We start from the raw sequence: 21,305 nt of genomic DNA on the forward strand, positions 1-21,305 counted from the left end.
TGAAATATCAGCAGAGATGAAAGGCTTGTTTATGATGATCTGATTTGCTGTCATAAACAGGAACCGAGTGTGATATTTGAGGACGCACATGCATTGTTTTTCAATAGTCGCAGCGTTTCTTGTAATCATGCAAATACAATCAGCTGACCTAGATGTCTTTGTCTACAAAGAGAGTGTAGATTCCAAGGAGCTCTCAGGTTTCACCACACATACTTGAGCTGTATGGGTTCAGGGTTGTTTGTGTGAAAAAAAGTGACAGGTTTCTCAAAATAATGAATATATATATATATATATATATATATATATATATATATATACATATATATATGTGTGTAGCTTAAACTTGAGCTCATCTTGGCTTACCCTATCTTGTTGTTCAGTGAAATACATTTTTAATTGGGAGATAGGAAGAACTCACCAAGTCAGTTTGTTATCGCCTTGGTCTAGTTTCACAGTGTCCCCATTTTAAGCAGGAGCTTTCGCTCTCATTAATATAAGACCTGCTTTAACCCACTTATATGCCTCTTGCATATCACATTTTTTCACTTCTCTTTAGTTAAGCTGAAGTAAGTAAAGATCATTTGGAGCAAAGTTTTTTTTTTCTTTCTTTTTTCAACACACAGACAAGTTAAAGTATAGTATTCATTGACTCATCAAAGAGCAAAGCCCCTGATGAAGGTTGCTGAAAGGGTCCCAAAGGAAGTCCAGATGCTGTTATTGCTGAAGCAGATGAGATGACCTGGACAAACACTCGAGCCGTGAGCTGACTGGCTCTGATAAAGCAGGTGAAATCAAGTATTAAATCATTTTGACAGCAAGGAAAAGAAGGCAGGAAGAGAGACAGAACATGTGGGAATAAATAACTTATTTTGAACTTGCACTTGTGCTTTACAAAGCTTGACTTCTGATTTATGTCAGTGACAATGTGCTGATATGAAAAAATATCCACACAATGTAGTTGGGCAAATAATTTTTCATTTGTTCATTCTCTTTTCTGTAGAATAGATTATTCATAGTGACTACTCATTTATTACCATGCATACTGTATTTTCAGCTCTTATGTGAGCTTATGGAAAGGTGCACATGTCACTGAAGTGACACTGAAGTGACATGTGCACCAGCGATCTGCAGTGTTGTTCTCGAATTTAATCTCTTAGATTTAGAGAGCATTTTGTTTCCAATTTCCCAGAATGAAACAACTGCATCCAGAGTCTTAAGATGAATGAAGTTGTCTGGGGAAAGTCTATGCTTATCAAGAGCCAAACTTCTGCTGATGGATATTTTATAATGTTTATCAACGATTGCTCAGGCTGTTGGAAAACATCTCTTATGATGCTACTAAATGCTAGGTTATTTTGCTTAGCAGATGTATAACATAAATCCCGATACCACCCAGACATGGATAGAAGGGAATCAAACAGCACAGGGTGTTGAAGGACATTTTGTGGTCTCAGCCAGAGAAATCTGTTTGTGAGAAAAACTGTTATTTTTCTGAAGAAAACACATCAATCTACTGCATCACGCAATCTGGCCACAGGTCTTATTGCTTCCTATCAGTCCTTTTTCTCATCTCTACTCTGGAAAACACCCGGTCAACCTCAGGTCCTATGGATAAAGCTCAGTACTGAAAGACTTTAGCATCATGGTCTAATATTTGTCCCTTACCACTGCAGTGCTATCTTGAATGTTTAGTCATTTTTTTATTCAACCTTTATAAAATATATATTTCTTGTAAGGAACTACTTATATTCTAAAGTACCTCAATGGCAATAAGATTCAGGTTAGGTTATTTTTTGGCAAACATTAAGGACTTTTACTTTTTAACACAAGATAGGTGAGAGTGCTGATGGTTGTCAGCTCAGACATTATTGTCACACAGATTATGTGCTGTGTTTGTCCCTACTGAATACACAAGACATTCTCACCAAAGTGTTGGAAACTTCCATGAATCATAATCTATTGATTCATGTCCTGGGACGCATCATTCTCTTTTTTATTTGTAGGCATAAGCATGAATATAAGTACATGTAGGAGTAAAAATCTCCTGACATTTCATAAAACTGTCACAGACAAAGTTATTATCATCTTTAACGGGTGCAAATCTCCATATTTGCAAGATGAAGGGATATGCTAGCCCAGTCTTAGCAGAAATTGTGAGATAGGAATGTTTGTCCACACATCTGATACATTTTAGTTTCTAGGCTCGCTAACTGGCAGGACACCACAATGGTTTTGCAAAAGAAATTGAAAACTAAATCAACATTCTGTGCGTACGTTTTCCAAAGAATACGATGACATGAAACACAAAAATGTGAACTGATAAAACTATGGTTGAACCTAAACAGAGAGGTGAATCTATTTAAAAAATCCACCTTTTAGAGTGGCCCTGGCAGAGACCCAACTTTAACCCAACAGGTTATTATTATGTGGAATGGCTTTAAAAGACTGAAGCAGGTTTGCAAAGAAAAATGGTGGAAGAATGGTTAACTTCAGCCATCTTTTGAGGATTTATCAAATTTTCTGCCACACTGGTCATTCATCTAAGATGTTCTATTCATCGATATATTTATGTGCGATAGTTTATATGTGAAGTCATGAGTATTGGATCTACATTTGTATTCTTTATTGTAATTTATTATAATTTTAATGGGCTGTAAACTAGCTTAAAGAAGTGCTGATATAGCTTACCCACTGACTTCTGCCCCAGGCTTGTTTTGGCAGCTTACTCAGCTGCCTCTCTCTACACTGCTACACTGTAGGAGCCAGTGCCACCAACAACTGGGCCTGCTGACTCAAACATGCTAGGTGCGCTTGTGATTGACCGCTGACATGACCAATTTAACCCCTCATGGATGCATGCTGGCTAACCTCCTACTACTTACAGAGCCTCTCACATTTGCGAACCAACAACAGCAACCCAACAGTATGTTTCCCATCGGCCAGTCCCTTTCTGCTCCACTGGTTGGCAATATGTTAGTGATGAGGAACTCAGGAAAGCAGCTGTAAATGCAGATGGGTGACTGTCAGTGACAATGAAATTCTAAAGTTTCATGTTTGACAGATGGAGGCAGGTTAGTTTGTGAGAGCTCACTTGAATATTAACAACAATTTTGTTCAATTTACCTTGTTGCTTTTATCCCTTCGACTCTGCCTTAAAAGCTGCCTTACTGAATAAATACGATTGACAACTTTCATGCATAGGCAAAGACGCTTTTTTTTATATCCACAGGAATAATAGCAATGAAGAGAATTAATTAGTTGGTGGGCGAGTGGAATAGAAATCATGTTAAAATTGCATGCAGGAGGCAGTAATATTATATCTGAGTAAGAGTCCTAAATACAGATAACTGTATTAATAATGCAAAAGGACCCCAGGGGCAGCCATCTATTTGAAGAACCATACACCCTCAAACATATTCACATGTTCATGAGTTATGACTTTGGCTCTGTGTTATCATGTCATTTATTCTTTAGGAAATGTATACAGCCAAAGCTTTGTGAGTTTTTGCTTGCTAATATATTCATTAGTACCCAGTGACTTTCAAGCAAACTGACTGTTAAATGACTGTTTTTCCACAGAAAGAAGAACAGCAAATAATTCCACCTTTAGCAAATAAAGCTGGTCCTTGAATAGCCCTATGCTGTTAAGAATTTTTCTGTAAATTGCAGTAAAATACTTATAACAGTACACTTACTGTAATTCATTTTACAGTATAGTATTATGATTACAAAATGTCACAATAAATGTTGGTTTGACATAATTTTACAGTAATTAACAACATGTTAGTGTTTGCTTACAAAGGGTAATAAACTCTGCTTCTATCATATTTGATGATATTTTTTCTAATAATGAATGAGTTTTTTTTTTTTTTTAAAGAATGCAGCCATGTCTAGTTTTTGGTGGAGCATAAACTCACATGTCAATAAGTACAATCAGTACCCGTTTCCCATGGGGGTGAATACAAAATTGCATAACTCTTTGTACATAGGCTGATGCTTGTGAGATTCTGAATAGCTTCTGTGTTTGCTGTAGCTTTGGCTTTTTCTCATGACTATACAGCATATATCACAGCACTACTTATAGCAGAGAGTGACTGATCGTGTTAAAGAAAAACATAATGTGTTCCAGCTGGGTGAAATAGGCCATATACTGTATATAACTTAGAATAACCAGTAGTGATCTTATTCTGTCTTTTCACAGTATGAATTACAAATGATAGAACTTTACATGGAAATCCAATTCCCAGTTCATGTTGGGAATAGGGGGTGGAAATGGCAAACTCGTACTGTGCTACCATTTCTTTGAGAGCAGCAGAAGTAATATACGTTTCCTCAACTCTCAATAAAACGTTTGACATTTCAGCTCCTTATTTAAACTTTTTAAATGTTGTCTTGCTGCATCTCATTGCTCCCTTTCCACTTCTGGCCTTTTGTATTCATCCCTGTAAATGTGGAGGTAGATTTACAGAAATCTATAGTGCATATCCTGTTTCATTTTATGCTCACTTTGTTTGAGGCACACACACATAAAATAATTATCTGGGTGGGAGCCACGGTGAACCACGGCAAATAATTCCCACGCAGCTTAAAATCTTGCTGTCATTTCAAATCAATTAAAGGCAATTTCGATTCAAGTAGGTGCATTTAGAGATCTGTGATAATGAAAAATATAGTTATTTTTCTGGTATTGATATTCAATGCCAAATCATTCAGTGTCCATCCTATCCTTCGCTTCCATTATGCTTGTACTGCTTGCTAAAAATGTTTGAAGAAGATGATATTTTTTTCCTTTATTGTGTTTAGTTTTTCTGATCTGGAAAGTTCTTTGTATGCCCACTTGCATCTGCATGATGACGGAAATAATGCACCGCTTACAATAGGCTGTGGGTTTTCACCATTACTTCAAGTAGATTCTTGTCTCCTGCTGTACACACGCCTGTCACTGTGATCATTGTAGATATGCAATGCTTTAACTTTATGGACAAAAGGTTTTTAACCTCCCCAAGGGGGTATTTCACATCTATCTGATGAGGCGTTACCAACATTTGCTCTCTCTGGGTTTACTGCCTCCCTCGGTATCAAGGGTATTTGCTTGGGGATAAAAAATGACAAACCGATGACAAATCTGCCCAAGGGTTGTTATTGCAAACTATATTCCATGATGTAGTGACATAATTCAAGCAAGTAAATGATACAAAAAAGTGTGTCCATGTGAAAGTTATATGTCAGCAGCTGCTGGCATTGTTTTGACATCATGGTGGCATCCCAGGTTCAGAAATCGATCTCACGCCCTCTGCCAAAGAGGGGCCTTGGAAAAATCTGTAGTAATCTCTCTGGAGAGTCCAACAAAAAAAAAAAAGCAAGGATTTTTTGGAGGATTTTTTTTTCTGCACTTATGATGATTAATCACATAACAAGAACACCATTATGATCCAGCGCAGTAAAGAAAAGCAGCTTAATTTTTCCTTTGGCTGTTTCACTCCTATAAATAAGAGTTAATTGGAAGATGTGATATAATTTTCACAACACGGTTGCAAGATGAAGGCTGAAGGGCAAGTTTTTAAACTATCCCAGAATTCCAATGAGATGTCTTTAAAACATTCTTTAGAGTCAATAAAAATCTGTCTGAGTTTGACAAAATACTTGAGAATGTCAGTTTGCCTGCAAGTCTCATCAACTACCAACAATTTGCAGAATCATCTCTTGTTGTAAATTTTCACCAACATTTTCAACAGGATCTAACTGCATTTCACAGTAACTGTGGGTAATGATAAAAGTACACTTCTTGCATGTAAATTAACAATTCATGCCATCAGCTAACATTTATCAGTATAAAACAGTGTAGACAGATGCCACCCACTCTCACTCACTGATACCATGAATGTGGAGGGTTGCCAGATTTATGATAGTCCCCAATGTCATACATTCATATTCTTAAACTGGTAGCCTGCTTTTAAGAAAGTTTGGGATTGAAAAGCAGATATGATATGATTAGATTAATTTGCAGAGGACTTATCTACCATCACACTGGCTTCAATCCATTCAGCGATAATGGTATTGTTTATGTTGTTTATTTTTCAGCAGTATCAATTGTAATACTGAACTGAATATATCTATTTAAAATGATTCATTGCTACAAAAAAAGAGAAATTATTGAAACATTGTTTTTTTTTAACATTTTTGGGGATTAATGCAAATTATTTAAAGGGAACTATGCAGGGCAAATAAGATGTTGGTAGAAAATGTGTACTGTATATTAGAGCAGATACTAACAGTGGGATACTGCCGTCTCTTGTTCCAGGGAGTTACTGTTTAATCTACTGCTGCTTACCGTAATATACTGTGACAGTATTTACAGCGTGCATACTTGCAATACTTTTAAGTAACTTCTTTTAAAAAAATACCTGCATACTGCAATAAAAATAGTAATAAAGAAATAGTGAATAGTAACTAATTAATTTATTTTTAAAAATGCATCTAAAATGCTTATTTTAGCTTATACTAGTACATTTTATGCCCACATATGCATAAGATTTTATACTGGATATACTTCGATTATGATGTTTCCATATTTAGATTGTGTGAGTCATTCATTATGTCACTGTATATTGTGCCTGATAGAAAATGCATGCACATTTACTTAAAGTGCAGCTAAAATGAATGTCTGCTCTCCTTCTGAAGGGGTTCTAGTATTTTGATTACAGTCTTTTTCAGGTTTTTTTTGTATATTTAACATGAAGAAGAATTTACCTTGAAGCTTCAGTCTTTTCAGCTTTGAATCACAAGGCCTGAGATTAGACTTACTCTGGGTTTCTTATACCGGTATCTCATGCATCTCTGCTTGGACTAGAGTTTTTAGCATGCGTTCTGCCTAGTTAGGACGATATACACAATTTGCGCTGAGTGTAAGGTCTTGAATTCGATTTATCGATTTAGATTTTGTTATTGTGCCTTTTTCAGGGGAAGATGTGCTCAATACCCACTGTGTTGATGACCCTCCACCCACAGAGGAGGCCTGTGAGGTACCCTGTCCTGCAGACTGTGTGGTTGGGTCCTGGTCCTCCTGGTCGTCCTGCTCACACAGCTGTGCCACCAAGACTGCAGAGGGCAGGCAGAGCCGGACTCGCACAGTTTTGGCCATTCCAGGGAAAGGTAATCCAAAATTTCCTCCACTTAAGCCTCTTCTGGCTGGGTGTAAATTAACTATATCTTTTCTGTATTTTTGATACTTTATAACTCAGATTTACTTGTTATTCAGTTTGAGTTTTAATCTGTTGAGCATTGGTAGAAAAAGTTTTGATATTTAGAAAGTCATTTTTTCTTTAAAAACAGGGTCCTTAGATAATAATGTACAAACTGATATGCATAAGGCCAACATTTGGAAAAGAAGGCAAGAGGTTAAGGTTGGGCATAAGTAAATAGAGTGTACTATACACTGTAAATGTAGTTTTTAGAATTACTGTGTGCTCCATAGCATGCAATAATTTTGTTAGATGACAGTATGAAAACACTAAATTGTTTATGATTTTAACTGTTTTTCATGAGTTGAGTGCCCTGTGACTGAAAGACATTTTGTTCCTGATACTGGGAAACTAAACTAAGAAATTTAAAGCTTACTGAAAACCAAACTCAGCAAATAGAAAATAAAGATCGATTGAGACAGAAGCTTTAGCAGAGTAGTTTCACAAATACTGCAGCCTTTTTGGCTGTTTCTCTTGATTTAAGAGTCTTATATAGACATTTTTCATCTCAAAAAACATTTGAAGTTTGAGCTGACCATCCATTATCAGGAACTCTTCCTCTGGCCAGTATTTCTCTGCATACTCCATGTGTTTGTGTTTTCAAGTCAGACAGCCCTGGCCACCTTGGCAGCCAGCTGCTGCCCATTAATCCCTGTAACTAAACACATATCAGCAATAGGAGCTGATGAAAGAATCTCGGAGCTTAAGCCAGGGTCCAAAGAGTGTTGTTTATTGCCATGTTGCTGTCTATCTGCACCCTGGCAGAGGTACTGACAGTGAATGTGTTTATAGTTTGTGTGCCATGTTGGTAACTCTATGTCACAGAATGGAAGAGCTTTGGAATGCAATGCAAATGGAAAAGTGCAGGTTTCTTTTTTGTTGTTGTTGTTGGGGTTCTCAAACCTTTCCAGGTAACGCATCTAATTTGTCATCAACTTAATTGTTCTTTTGTTATACCTCCATTGAGACTCAACAGTCCTTGCTCCAATGCACAAATACTGTTAGAATGTCTACATCAATCAGCCATATCATTACTGCCAAAGAGCTCATTCAGTGTGTGGTCAAAGAACACCTGAGGGTGTCCTGGAGTGTCTGGTACTGGGACATTAGAGCCTTTGGCCCAGTGGATTGTAAGTTTCCCACACGCATATGACTGGTCCAGAGAACCTTTGGTTGGTGGCAAGATTCAAAGTAAGAGCCATGTGAATGTCAAGATATGGGTTTCCCAGCAGAATGTTGCATTGTAACAAAATGAGCCCTGTTACTCACTTTACCTGTCAGCTGTTTTAATTTTGTGGCTGATCAGTGTTGTGCATTTTGGCTTTCAAGAAGATAACTTTTCTAAATGAAAGAGCTTACTGTGGTTTGATGATGATATGTTATTTTGTTATGAAAAAATTAAGACAGTTTCATATCTAGGTAATACAAAAAGACACACATAAGCAGATGTTAAGACACTAAAAGCTATTATCACTCCTTATTGCCATGTGGCTTTTTATCACAACCACAATTTTACAAAATAATTTGAATGTTTCAGTATGTTTTTATTGTAGCTTTTGTGGTTTGTGTCAACAGCGATGGTGTAGGAGGAAGGGAGGACCCAGATGCAGACTTCAAAAACTCAAAAAGGTTTATTCCAAAACCACAAGACAAAAACAGAAAGCGCGGCTGAGCCGGATTATCAAAATTCTTAAACTGTGAAAAACGAAACAAGACTAAGACTATGGTGATAAATAAACAAGACTATGAATTAACAAGACAATGACAAGGGTGGCAAAACCTTACTTGACAAGACAAGACTGTGGCATGAAAGGGTAAGTGAAGTGAGGATTTTGCAATGAGTGAGACTGAACCTTGAAACTAAATACTGTGGGGAGGTGATTCGTGATGACGTGCAGCGGTGAATAGAAACAGGTGACTTGAATGAGACTAAGTGACAGGTGAAAAAACATGACAAGAAACCTGAAAACATGAGGAACCTGAAAACAAGATTAATCAAAACATAAAACGTGACAGTTTGCAGCACAAGCATAACCCATAAACAAGCATACACTCAAATAAATTCAAGTATACACATATTTGCTTGTTGTCAATGTTGTTCTTTCATTTGGGGTGAATAGAAACAATGAATAAATATATAATGGTCTCTGCACAGGGAGCAGGATCGGTAAAAGATTGTAGTGTTGCGCCTGCTAGCAGTCCACGAATCAGCCATGAATTCCATTGGACTGACCTTCAAACTTTTGGAGCTTGTAAAGTATCACTGGTAGTGACAGAGATAAAATTAGCATATGAATTCCAGCATAAAGCAGGTATTTTGCATGAAATGTGTTATGTATCCAGCAGATTTAGATTTAGTTTGTTTAAAAGCACAGCAAGGGCCATGTTGTGTACTATTTCTGTGCATCACACTTTGACAGTTTCTCCTTGTGTGTTCACAGCAGGCAAAGCTTGTCCGGCAGCTTCAGCCCTGGAGGAGTGGCGAGTCTGCAATGACCATCCTTGCACATTTTTTTACTGGGAGGCCTCTGTATGGGGTCCCTGTATCAAAGACCCATCTGCTGATCTCAATGGAACTAGCTTTTGGAATTGGACCTCTACCTGTGGTGTCGGTGTCCAGAGCCGCAAAGTCAGCTGCATGAAGATGAATGTTGGTCCTGTCATAAGTAAAAGGTGCGCTAGCTGTATGTCGTAATTGTGTAATGCAGTCATAATGAAAATAATTGATTCTCACAAGCATACATGTGTATAGAATTCAAGATGACACGAATGCCACATATAGTCTGTAAGATTTTATTGTTTGTATTTCTCACATGAAAAAAACTAAATCTGACATCCACTGTATCCCCTAATTCTCACAGATGAAAACTAATCCTCCATTTCCGATGTTACTTTGGTAATTCCACCTCTGCGCACTTGCTCTGAAACAAATTAAGTCAATGGGTGGTTTCAGTCAGCTAAGTGTTTTTACCCACTCTTAACATATTAATGGTAATTCATTTTTTTTTCTAGGATAGAAATGTTTTGTTGCGTCAAAATATTTTTCTTCCTCTTTCTCTATCCTGTAGCACTGCCTTGCTTGCTTTCACACAAGAAAATGGGCCCTCAGAGAAATTAATATTGAATAATGGGTGAGGAGTCAAAGACATGGTCATGTTCCGCTTATAGAAAAGTTTTCTTGAAAACACAACCCCCATATTCCAAAAACATCTTACTTGCTATTTATAGACGATCCAGAGGACGTGATGCACTGTGAAATTATATCCCCAGAGTTCAGTGCTTTGAGCTCTTCTTTTATGCTTTTGGTTTGTATGTTTAATGTTTTTTTTTGGGGAACTACAGATTCATCTTGCGTCTGCTCTCCCATTATCTTCCTCTTTCAGTGATACAATATCAAACACTGCTAAGGGCTTTTGTGCTGTCACTTTAATGATGTTAAAGCCTACACGAGTAAGACAGATTTATAAATAATTCACAAAGTTAGCCCTTCTTTGGCTCAATATATTATTGACAGGGCCATAAAATAGATTATGGAGAGGCTTTTTTCTTATGCCTGTCCTGTCTCTCACCACAAAGGCTTTAATGAAAGCTGTCATTTTTGCTCCACCAACAGATCTCGTCTGTACGGTATGCTGTGAATTCAATCACTTTGTTCCTATTCATAAGTGAGTGAGGAGCATTCATGGTTGATGGTTAATGAAACGGCACACTGTACATGCACTTGCATGTTGCTTTTCATCATAGATGATTTCGACTGTCAGTAACAAGTGAGTTAGTGTGTTAATCCTGCAAAAAAAGACCTTTGTTCTATCCTAGCAAACTGATATATAGGTTTGATTGTGTCCATATAGAGAAGAGTATGTTAGGCATTACATACAAAACGTACTGCTGGGTTAATACAAAAAATAAAAAAATAAATCTAAAATCTAAGTAAATCACACCTCAAAACTTTGGGGGTTTTATTGTTTTTACCCTGGTGAATTGTTAAGCTTTGAGTCTGATGCAGAAATGCCTTCACAACCTTTCAGTGCAGCTGATGTTGCATTGCTTGAGAAGAGTCACCTCAGTCAGCAAACATCTAAGCATTTCATGCTGGGCAATAATCTCCACAGTGAGCAGTAGCTCAACACAAAGCCTGGTGCTTTTTATTTTTATTTTTTTTCTCATGGTTTCATTTCAGAGCCTGCAGGAAAATATTTGATTGATTTTCATTTCTGCTCTCCTTTGTCACATATTGAAGATAGACTATGTATCGACACTTTAAAGGGTGTAACATATTATAAATTGTATTACTTTCACAACTTAATATAATATTCATAGTACCATTCTGTAATATTAAATGTCCTGTATGTTACATATAGCATGACAAGCCCCATATTATCTACCAGTTAGTTTTGCATTACATTTTCATAATCTATACATAATCTATATTTAATTATATTAATCTGATATATATGTGTTTGATCTTATTTCTTATATCACATTCTATGGTGGGGATGGCCTTGTTTGTTGATTGCATTCTCAAAGAAAAAAAATCAATAATGTGTAGGAGACCTTGAAATTTGCCGATGTTGTCACAACTGAACGCCATGGCCTTGACTCAAAGTCTAACACCCTCATTTTGGGCAGATCCAAGAATGTTCCCACAACTACTCTGTTGCATTGCAATGCCCTCTGGCATACATCGATGCAAAGAGGGAGAAAGAAGAGAATGGAAAAACCTGTAGAAAGATGGGTTTTATGTATCCTTTCTCCTTATGCTTTGGCAGGCTTTGATCTCATTCCCGTGCTCGTCGGCTTTCTGCGGTTGGTGGGACGTGGCACCATGCTGGGTCTCTAGCGAGACCTGGATCTGGTTGTCGGGCAAAGCAAGTCGCTCTGTCTGAAATGAAATTTGGAGGTCTATGTGCGCTTGTCTGCATGTTGAGGAGGTGGAGTTTGCCTGCTGGTTGATGAAGACATCAAAGCTTATGAATGATTTGATTTTACAGAACTGCATTAATCCGCAGCACTTTCAGGCTCTACAACACAGAAAATACAACACAGCCAAAGGGCTGTTACAGATGCATCCCACGAGATCTGTACCAACCTAAATAGAGGTGAAATGCATAATTATTTTCTATTTTAAGACTGTAAAATTCCTTAAACCTTTAATGGGCAGAAAAAATGTGAAATGGCTGTTTCTTTCCAATGTTTCTTCAGTACTGGACTGCTATCTCACATTTGTCAATGGTTGCATTCTCTTTTTAAAAAGAGGAAGTCACCTGCATCAGGAATTTGGAGGGTGATGGTATTGCAGGACTTTCATTGAACAAAATGTTTAAGCCTGTTCTAATTTTTGTTCAAAGTGCGTGGTGTTTTCTGGTGTCAGTGTTCAGACTGGTGTGACTGGTGTCAGAAGACCTGAATACAACACAGGTTTGGGACCTCATTTTAAAGAACTTCCTTAATCTCAATTCTTCCAAAAAAATTAGGGTTGGAATTTGTTTTGATTTCATGTTGTAAAAGCCATTCAGTTCAAATGGCTGGTAAAACACCTCTCTTAAATAACTTGGAAATATTAATAACCAAGCTTCGCTAAGCCTCCAGTGTTTCCAGGTCGTAAAAACACCCCTGCTCTGGGTCTCATTTTTGACCAGAAAAACCCAAGGTTCATGTTCCATCTGGTGACAGTAAATTTATTTCCTTTTCAGCCACTGTAACCATTATATTTTTGAGATTTTGTTTTATTAGATTTTGTTTTATCATCATTTTAGACTTTATGTAATTTTCATTCAGTACTTGATTAGGGAAAAAGTTCTCCAAAAGTGTCAGAGTGACAAGCCTCTCAAGTCTTTGTTGTAAAGCTACTATTTTTCTTTTACATTGTCTTTTGACAGTATGAAACTGCATAGTTAGTTTGATTTGGTCATTTAAGTAGACCACTATCCCTGTCCCATCATACATGCATGGAAGGAGAATTGAGGTATTGTCCAAAGTAAGCCTGATTCTGCAGTGTTGTGGACTGTGTGAGAAAACATTGACAACATTTTGCCACTTCAAGGTTTCTCTGAGGGAAATCATAAAACATATAAATATATATGAAATCCTTGCACAGACATTGACTCTAATTTACTTAAATTATGTTTTTTGTCAGATAAAGCTTTTTAAAGCTTTTTAAAGAGCGATTTGTTTTATTGTTCACATAAAAAAATATATTCCTTCGAGCAGCTTTGAGATGGTTGGATTTTAAAAGTGATAATGTGTTATGAACCAGACAATTAGGTCCGTATGGTGGAATTGTGAATCATAATATGAAGATAACTCTCATCACTGAGAAATATTTGCACCCAAAGAAACCACTGAATGTGAGTAAAAACCTTTTTTTTGAACATGCCAGCAGGGCCATATGTAATCAATCATTTTTCTGTGGGAAAATGTGTGAAGTCAAGGTGAGGGCAGATGTTTCACTGCACTGTCCTCTTACCAGTAAGCAGCAGAACATTTCTCATCTGTTGTAGTGAAAAAAAAATGTTTGTGTGTTTAGGTGCTCGGATTCTTCTCGTCCAGAGACTGTCAGACCCTGTTCGCTCCCCTGTAAGAAAGACTGCATAGTGACCCCATTCAGTGAATGGACAGCCTGCCCATCAACTTGCCTTCCAGGTAGCTCATTTTGTGAATTCCTATCAACTCATTTTAGAAATGTCTTTCTTATAACTAGAATACCATCTGAGAATTAGCCAGATGGCCTGTTTAACTTTTGCTCACAGTCTTATTAGAATGCAAATCATTTTGTAAAGAGCACATTATTAATGTACAGTGGTAGAGAGAAACTAAACATAACTGCAGCAGCATTAATTAGCTATTCAAAGACGTGTATGTTTCTGGAAAAAAAGCTGGTCATACACTATAGTTATATGCCTGTACATGCACAATATCAGAGAACTATCACAAAGTGAGACTATAAAACAACAAATACAAATTGCCACATAACTGTCTTCTAGTGTGGTTAATGATTACATTTAATTGTAAATTACATTGTTCAGTGTCTTTTGCATTAGGCTGACACATCAAGAGGAAAATGGCTGTTTAATGGGTTTGAATATGTATACTGTAATATCTTGGAAATCAAAATGTACCAAATTGTTTTTAGAAGAACTGAGCAGGCATCTCATCTCTGTAAATATTCTGTAGTCCATTGGGCCCGCTGACGATGTAATCACTTTCTTAATTGCACTATTTTCAATGTTTAGTAATTAGTGTTGTGTAATGAGCCTTGGAACTCGAACCAAATTAAGCCATTACAATGTGTTGTGTCCGAAAACAGACTGCAGTGAAGTGGAGGACATCACAGCCGCCAAGGGCACGCTACTCGGAATCAGATAAATTTTGAAACCGATTGTTTTTCAGCCATCTCTTTAACATATTTTACTCCACTGAGGTTATTAAATCTTCATCTGCTTGGCATCCCAGACATATATGAGGCATTGTTTCTGTCGTTTCATGTTCTTTTTCCCCATCGAAACTGCTCACAGAAATGATACTGTGTAAACAATTTATGAATGTGTATAGACTTTTTCTGAGCACTGTGTTTCATTTTCTTCAGAAAATACAACCTCCAGCACGCAGTCTCGATACAGAACCATCATTCAGAGGCCTGCTAATGGAGGTCAAGAGTGCCCTGACACATTGTACGAAGAGAGGGAGTGTGAATCACATTGTGTGTGTCCAGAATATAGGTAAATACACTATTTATCATGAAGTGTATTCTTTTCTTATGTACAGATAAGTTAACCTAAGTCACCAACTATATAATAGCACAAGGTGAGAAGTGTTGAGTGGAACCAGCCGTTTAATACCCTGTGTCACAAGGGTGAAATTATGTAGTGAAATTTGTGTAACTGAGCTGAGAGCAGAGTGGGAAAATACACTAATGCTTGTTCAGTTCAATTCGGTTCAGAGAACACCTTACAGATGGGCCCATGTATTCACAGCTTCATCAGGTCCCGAAAGATAAAGATTTAATTTGAATGAAAAAGATGCATTTTTATAAACAAATTGTTATACTGTGTACTTATGAATATTAACATGTATCTTGTTTTCATTGGTTGTGAATTGTGAAGTTGTTTAAGTTAGAGCAAGATTATGAAAAGTTCATTAAAAAAATCAGAGTAGTTTTGAAGTGTGTACCAAGCTCAAATTTAGTGCCATATTTTCTATCTTAACGAGATGGAGTTATATTGCATCTTGGCTGCATGTGGCTCAGCTCACCAGTCACAAGTTAACAAGTATAAGAAGACGATTATGATGTGTTTATCTTCTGATGATACGTCACCATATATGGTCATTCTGTATTTGTGTTTAAATGTAGGTGGAGGACACACAAGTGGCACAGTTGCACTTTGGTCCCTGATTCAGTTAGACGGGGATTATCTGGATCAGGAGAAGCCTGTGGGAATGGTTTAGAGACAAGAGGCAAGTATTAACCCTGACCTACTGCCATTTCTGCACACTCTATTCTCCAGACAGCTGCTGCCACTGTGCATCACCTGTTTTAAGCCATTTTTTTCAAGGTCCTCCAATTTCATTCTATCCTTGTTTAACCAGATATAATAGGTTCTCAGAAGTGCTTATTATATAATGAGTGGCAGTAACATTCAAGAAAGAGGATATTTGTTCAGTAAATCACATTGTATCATATTCAGGGCGAGATCACATCACGCGTTTGGCCTCTCTTCACTGGCTTCCAGTAAATTTCAGGATTCAGTTTGAAATGTAATGTTGGGTTTTTAGACCTGGTTGTGTGGGATATCTTGGCTTTTATTCATGCAAGAACTGTTTTTATTCTATTTAACTTTTCTTTACTAATTCATTTTATACTTAACAGTTTGTTTATTCTCATATTTATTGCTGTTTTAAAGATTGTTGAATATATTTATATTTGTTCAGCTTGTATAGCACCTTTGGTCAACTGTGGTTGTTTTGAATTTTCAACAAAAATACACTTTGACTTGATTTGACTCGATTTGACTTAATAGTCAGGGCAGACAGTCGGGCAGAGCCAGACAACTCCCCTTTAAAAGTAAAGTCTCCTTCTGATCAAACTTCCCAGATGCAAGATAACTTCCTTTTAAACACTGTAGCTTGCTGAAGAATCCAGTGAACTAACATTTAAAATGCATTTTTCAATCAAAGTGGCTGTCAATCAAAACTGGCGAGCTACTGCAATATCATACTTACAAATTGTATTTTTCATATAAAAAATGCATCAGAGAAGAGGGAAAGAGGGTAGCAAGAATTGAATTAGAGATGCAATAATTAAAAGTAGTTTCTTGAAATTAGTCCTAAGATTGACAACCTGTTATTCTGAAAATGGATTTAAAGGATATCGTCTTTTAATAACAATTACTGCCAGTGCTTAAAAAACACAGTTTATTTTCTTACTATAGAGGGTTAAGTTTAAATGTCATTATTTTTTAATAGTTCAGCTTTTTTTTTATCTTTTATAAAGCATATTCAGTTGATTCTGTGTGATAATCTTTCTTGTTTCCTCACTGAGAGTAAAATTACCCTAATGTGAGTTGCATGTGGTTTTGGGCGTAATCACGTCATTTTTTATTTAAAAGCTCTTTGGAATAACACATAGTATATAGCAGCACTTTATGATATTCTATAGAAGCCAGTCTCACCAAAAAACAAGTAACGTGTCCATTTGATCACCTGTCCAATATAGTGTATAAAAGCTGAAAAGTCTTAGATGGTAATGTATCTCTCGGCTGTCGTTTTCTGTCAGGTAGTGCTTACATGACGTGATAAAATGTGAAGTATGGATATCAAAGTGCACAAACAGTAGATTTTTGGAATCGTGTAGCATGTAGACCTAACCATTTACATTAATTCTAACCCTAATCATTCCAGGGTGAGAGTACAGTAGAAAAGTAAGGAATCAATTAGAATAGTACAATTACTGTTGAGATCATTATGCAGGACTCAAATCAGTGATTTGTAATTAGTCCCTTTCGCCATCCCCTCCACCCTAGTTATAAATAAAATCTTTAGAAACACATGGGAAGTGGACACCATCGTGAAGGAAGGTCAAATTACGTTGTATCTATGTCGAGACTGTACAACAGCGTAAATTGTGTCTGATGAATAATGGTAATATGTAAGGCTGGACAATGTTTTTCTATAAGAATAACACAGTATAGTATTTACACCAAAATGATCATTCTGAAATAATTTTAGTTCAAAGTGTGTCTTTTTTTTTCATTTGTGCACAGCATCCTGCAGTGCCCTGTTTGTTCTCTGTTGATACCTTTCTGTGTTCTAGAAGTGCAGACAGGAGTGTGATGTGATGTGTGATTTCTACACTGTGCTCTTTTCATGGGTAAAATTCTTTATAATGATCTATGCTTCTCTCACTGCTGTTGTGAAAACAACCGCCATTGGCCCGAACCGTTAAAATGTCAGCGTGTTAATTGGATCATTTTACACTTATTTATAGGTGCTCAAACATCCCAATAAATCCCAGGAACGAGTTGTTCTATCTAATCTCTTCATTTGATTCAAGAGAAGTTTGCAGTAGCACACTGTGCTGTCTTGAGAACTTTCCATCATTTCTGCATCTCTCAGCATGGCTCACTCCTACTTGGCTATGTAATTATGACTGACATTTCTCAAGTGAATTTCTATGACTTTTCGATGAGCATGGAAAAGGTGTTTGTCGTGGTCCCAGGTTAAGGGCAAGCCTCGTTGACCTTTATAGCCTCTTACTTGAATGTGATTAGAAAAGTCTAAGTTAAATACCTGTGACATTTCAAAAATGGAAGTATGAGCGGTGGAATTTGTAATTGGTGGAAACACTGAATTTAAATATAGACTTTTAAAAACCAAAGAACTTTGAGTAACTTTCACTTGTTGAACCTTTTCAATAAAAATGACGTAAATGTCAAATCGCTGCATAATTAGGACACAATAATTGGAGAATGGGTTTAGTATGGGCAAAGAAACTATGGATAAGGGTACATTTAAGAATTTTTAATTAAGAGTCACCATGAAGATAGTGATTTTTTTAATTTTCAAATTTTTTTATTTCACATGTTTTCATGGACAGTAATTGTGGAGTGCTATAAATAACTGCAGCCTTGCAGCCCGCAGTCATAATAACAGTGGACGAGCACTCGAATGAGTTTTTAAGATAAAAACAAATATTTAGAGAATTTTCTTAAATATTCTGGCACAGCATTTTTTCATAGGCTTTCACAGAGATGTTTAAGAAAACAGCAATCCTAAAATGATTTACACATTTCAAAGTAACATCCATATGAATGACAGGATCAAAAGTTTTCTGGCATAACTCTACGTTGTTATTCACTCCACCTGTAGTTTTAATGTTGTGGCTTATTAGAGGCATTAGCATATCAGACATTCATCAGGTGAAGTTCTTAATATATGCCGACTGTTGCCTACATTGCAACAGTTTTCTTGAAAAGCATCTTGCAATGAAAATGTGTAATATAAGCAGTGTCTCGCAGGTCAGTGCAAACATCTGCTGTAGAAATCCATAAAATAGATACATTTACAAGTTGAAATGTCTAGTGTAGAAAAATGCATTGAACATTATACAGTGATGGCATTTTAATAAGATAAGGAATCTGGGTCTGGATTAATTGCACCCAAATCTTAAACCCAGGGTTATGATATTTTGAAGCTCGGTTTTGATTAGTGCTGACTTTTCAAATGTCAGGCAGTAACTTAAAGGTCTTTGCATGTTCTTAACTCTTCTGAAACATATTCCTTCCATGTTTTAATAATATATTTCTCCTATAGAGACTTTTTCAAGATAAAATGTAGTAAAACAGTTTCCATCAGGTGGTTAGCTTTGCAGATAACAAGCAACATATCTAAAAATCATTACATCACGCGTGCAGGTTTAATTTAAAGTTGTTTGCTGCAGTTAAAAACTTTAGAGAAAAGTGAAATGACAGATTAATTTCCAAGAAACCACAGACTTGCTGTGCAAGCAGATTTTTTTTCATAAGAATACAGATAGTCACTTAAAAATTAGGCAGGGAGAGCAGTAACCCATCAGACTGCAAGGCAATAAAAATTGATGGTCATTACAGTCTCTTGCAGTTCAATAAAATATTAGTTGATAAAATGATTATTTACTCACCATGTAGGCATACTGGCCTGGTAAATGGCATAGATCAAATCAGAGAACTGTAATTTTCAGTTAATGTTTACAGAACTTGTTATTAAAGGTATAGAGCAATTAGAATTATTGTAAATATATATGTAACAGAAATATGAGAAAATATAAACTGGCATGTGGTGATTGGTATGATTCACTCGGACACATGTCAACTGTGTAAATGTTTATAAAAACATCTGATCATGACTGTGTGATAAGTGTGTATATGTGTGATTTAGGCTGCAAGTCTGTACTTATGTCTTCTGGACACAATCAGCCAGTTGAAGTCTGACTGTCATATTTGTTGTGGTGATAACTAAGCTACAATGCTGTGGCAAACATCTGAGGTTACAAGAAAGTCAGCTCCAGAATTGTTCTAGTCGTTTGTCTTTGGTAGATATAATATAAAACCATAAAGTTTGAATTCAGTATACCAGTATTGTTTTAACTATATTTACAAGTGTATCAACTCTATTTTTTAAAAAAATTTTTATGACATTAATATTCAGTCTCTTTGGATTGAGGACCTTCCTCCCCCTTAAGTGTTTCTGTGTCTGGTCCCATGTGAATTCAAAGCTGCAAAGGTGAATACTGCTAATGACTAGCTAAAGATAGAATAGATTGAAGGTTCTGATACAGTGCATTCAAAAAGTTTTTAATCTTTGACTCAGTTTTGAGCATGTTTGGGAGTATAGGGAGCAACTGCTGCCTCAAGTTATCTTGAGAAGGAAGCCACACATTCCTTTCCTTAAAAGGTTTTTCTTATTAGACAAATCATTCAAGTGCAGCTAAGTGTTAATGTACATCATTTTTTTTTTCAGATTTCCTAGAGATTCTCTCCTGGTTTAACTCTATTTGAGTCTTTTTTTTTTTATAGAGTTTTCTTGTAGTCAGAAGTGTGTTTCTTTAGCAGATTGCTTTTGGTTGTTGTCTTGTTAAAATGTAAACCATTGCCTTGCCTGACAAAAGGTTATCACTTAGGATTTATTTTTATTTTCCTACAGCCTGTCTCTCCCTCTATCCTGCCTAGTGTCCCTGTAGCAGAAAAACATCCCAACATGAAGAAGCTGCCCACCGTCTGTTTGACTGTAGGGGTGGTATTAATGAGGTGAAGCTCAGTGGCTGGTTTCCTTCACACACGCTGTTGGGAATTGGGGCCACAGTGGGACCAAGGCTTTTCGTACCTAATCACTCTATCCAACCACAATGAGATTCCCAGTTTGCTCCATTTGAGAATGATGAAGGCTTGTGTGCCTTTGGGCACTTTTAATACCACAGAAATTTTCTTCTATACTTCACCAAATCTGTACCTTGACACAATCCAGGTTCTGCAGGTCTACTCACAGTTTTATGGATCTTGTTGCTTAGTTTTCACTTTGAAATACACCATCAGCTGTAAACTTTATGTAAAGGTGTGTGCCTTTTGGTGCATCTCAAAAACCCCTGATAGAGGTAGGATATACCAGAGCTCAACAGTGAGTTTCACAGAAAGTTTCTTGGTAATTACTTAAACTGGATATGTATATCTTCTCTTTCTGATGAATTAAGAAAACATACCATAAACATGTGCTTGCTTTGTCATTGTTTAGTATGTGTGTTGGTTGGGATGAAAAGAATCGAACAAATCAATTTCAAATGAGTCTCACACATATTGTAATGTGGAAATCTTGATTTTAGAAGATTATTTCTAATTTGCCTGAAAGAACAAGAAAAGCTTGAATAAAAGGGAGGAGGCAATTATGGAAAACCTTCAGGTGTCCATCCATCCATTTTCTATACCGTCAATCCGTTAATCGGGTAACCTTCAGTTGTAATTTTAGAAAACCTAAAGTTGTAGCTTTTTACTAGGAATAAGAAGTGATCTCAAATTTTACACAAACAACACACTCCAT

General features: G+C 36.6%; 1 protein-coding gene across 1 annotated transcript in view; it reads left to right on the forward strand.

The window, feature by feature from the left end:
• The window catches only part of thsd7ba (thrombospondin, type I, domain containing 7Ba), a 179,877-nt gene that overhangs the window by 95,373 nt on the left and 63,199 nt on the right, over positions 1-21,305 (forward strand). Inside the window, exons 9-13 of the mRNA XM_072397299.1 lie at positions 6,961-7,152; positions 9,683-9,914; positions 13,768-13,883; positions 14,827-14,959; positions 15,592-15,695. Coding sequence (XP_072253400.1) covers positions 6,961-7,152; positions 9,683-9,914; positions 13,768-13,883; positions 14,827-14,959; positions 15,592-15,695 — 777 coding nt within the window. The remainder of the gene's footprint in view (positions 1-6,960; positions 7,153-9,682; positions 9,915-13,767; positions 13,884-14,826; positions 14,960-15,591; positions 15,696-21,305) is intronic.

The sequence above is a fragment of the Leuresthes tenuis genome, unplaced genomic scaffold (assembly GCF_036924035.1).
Source record: "Leuresthes tenuis unplaced genomic scaffold, fLeuTen1.0.hap1 SCAF_12, whole genome shotgun sequence".
Taxonomy (NCBI): domain Eukaryota; kingdom Metazoa; phylum Chordata; class Actinopteri; order Atheriniformes; family Atherinopsidae; genus Leuresthes; species Leuresthes tenuis.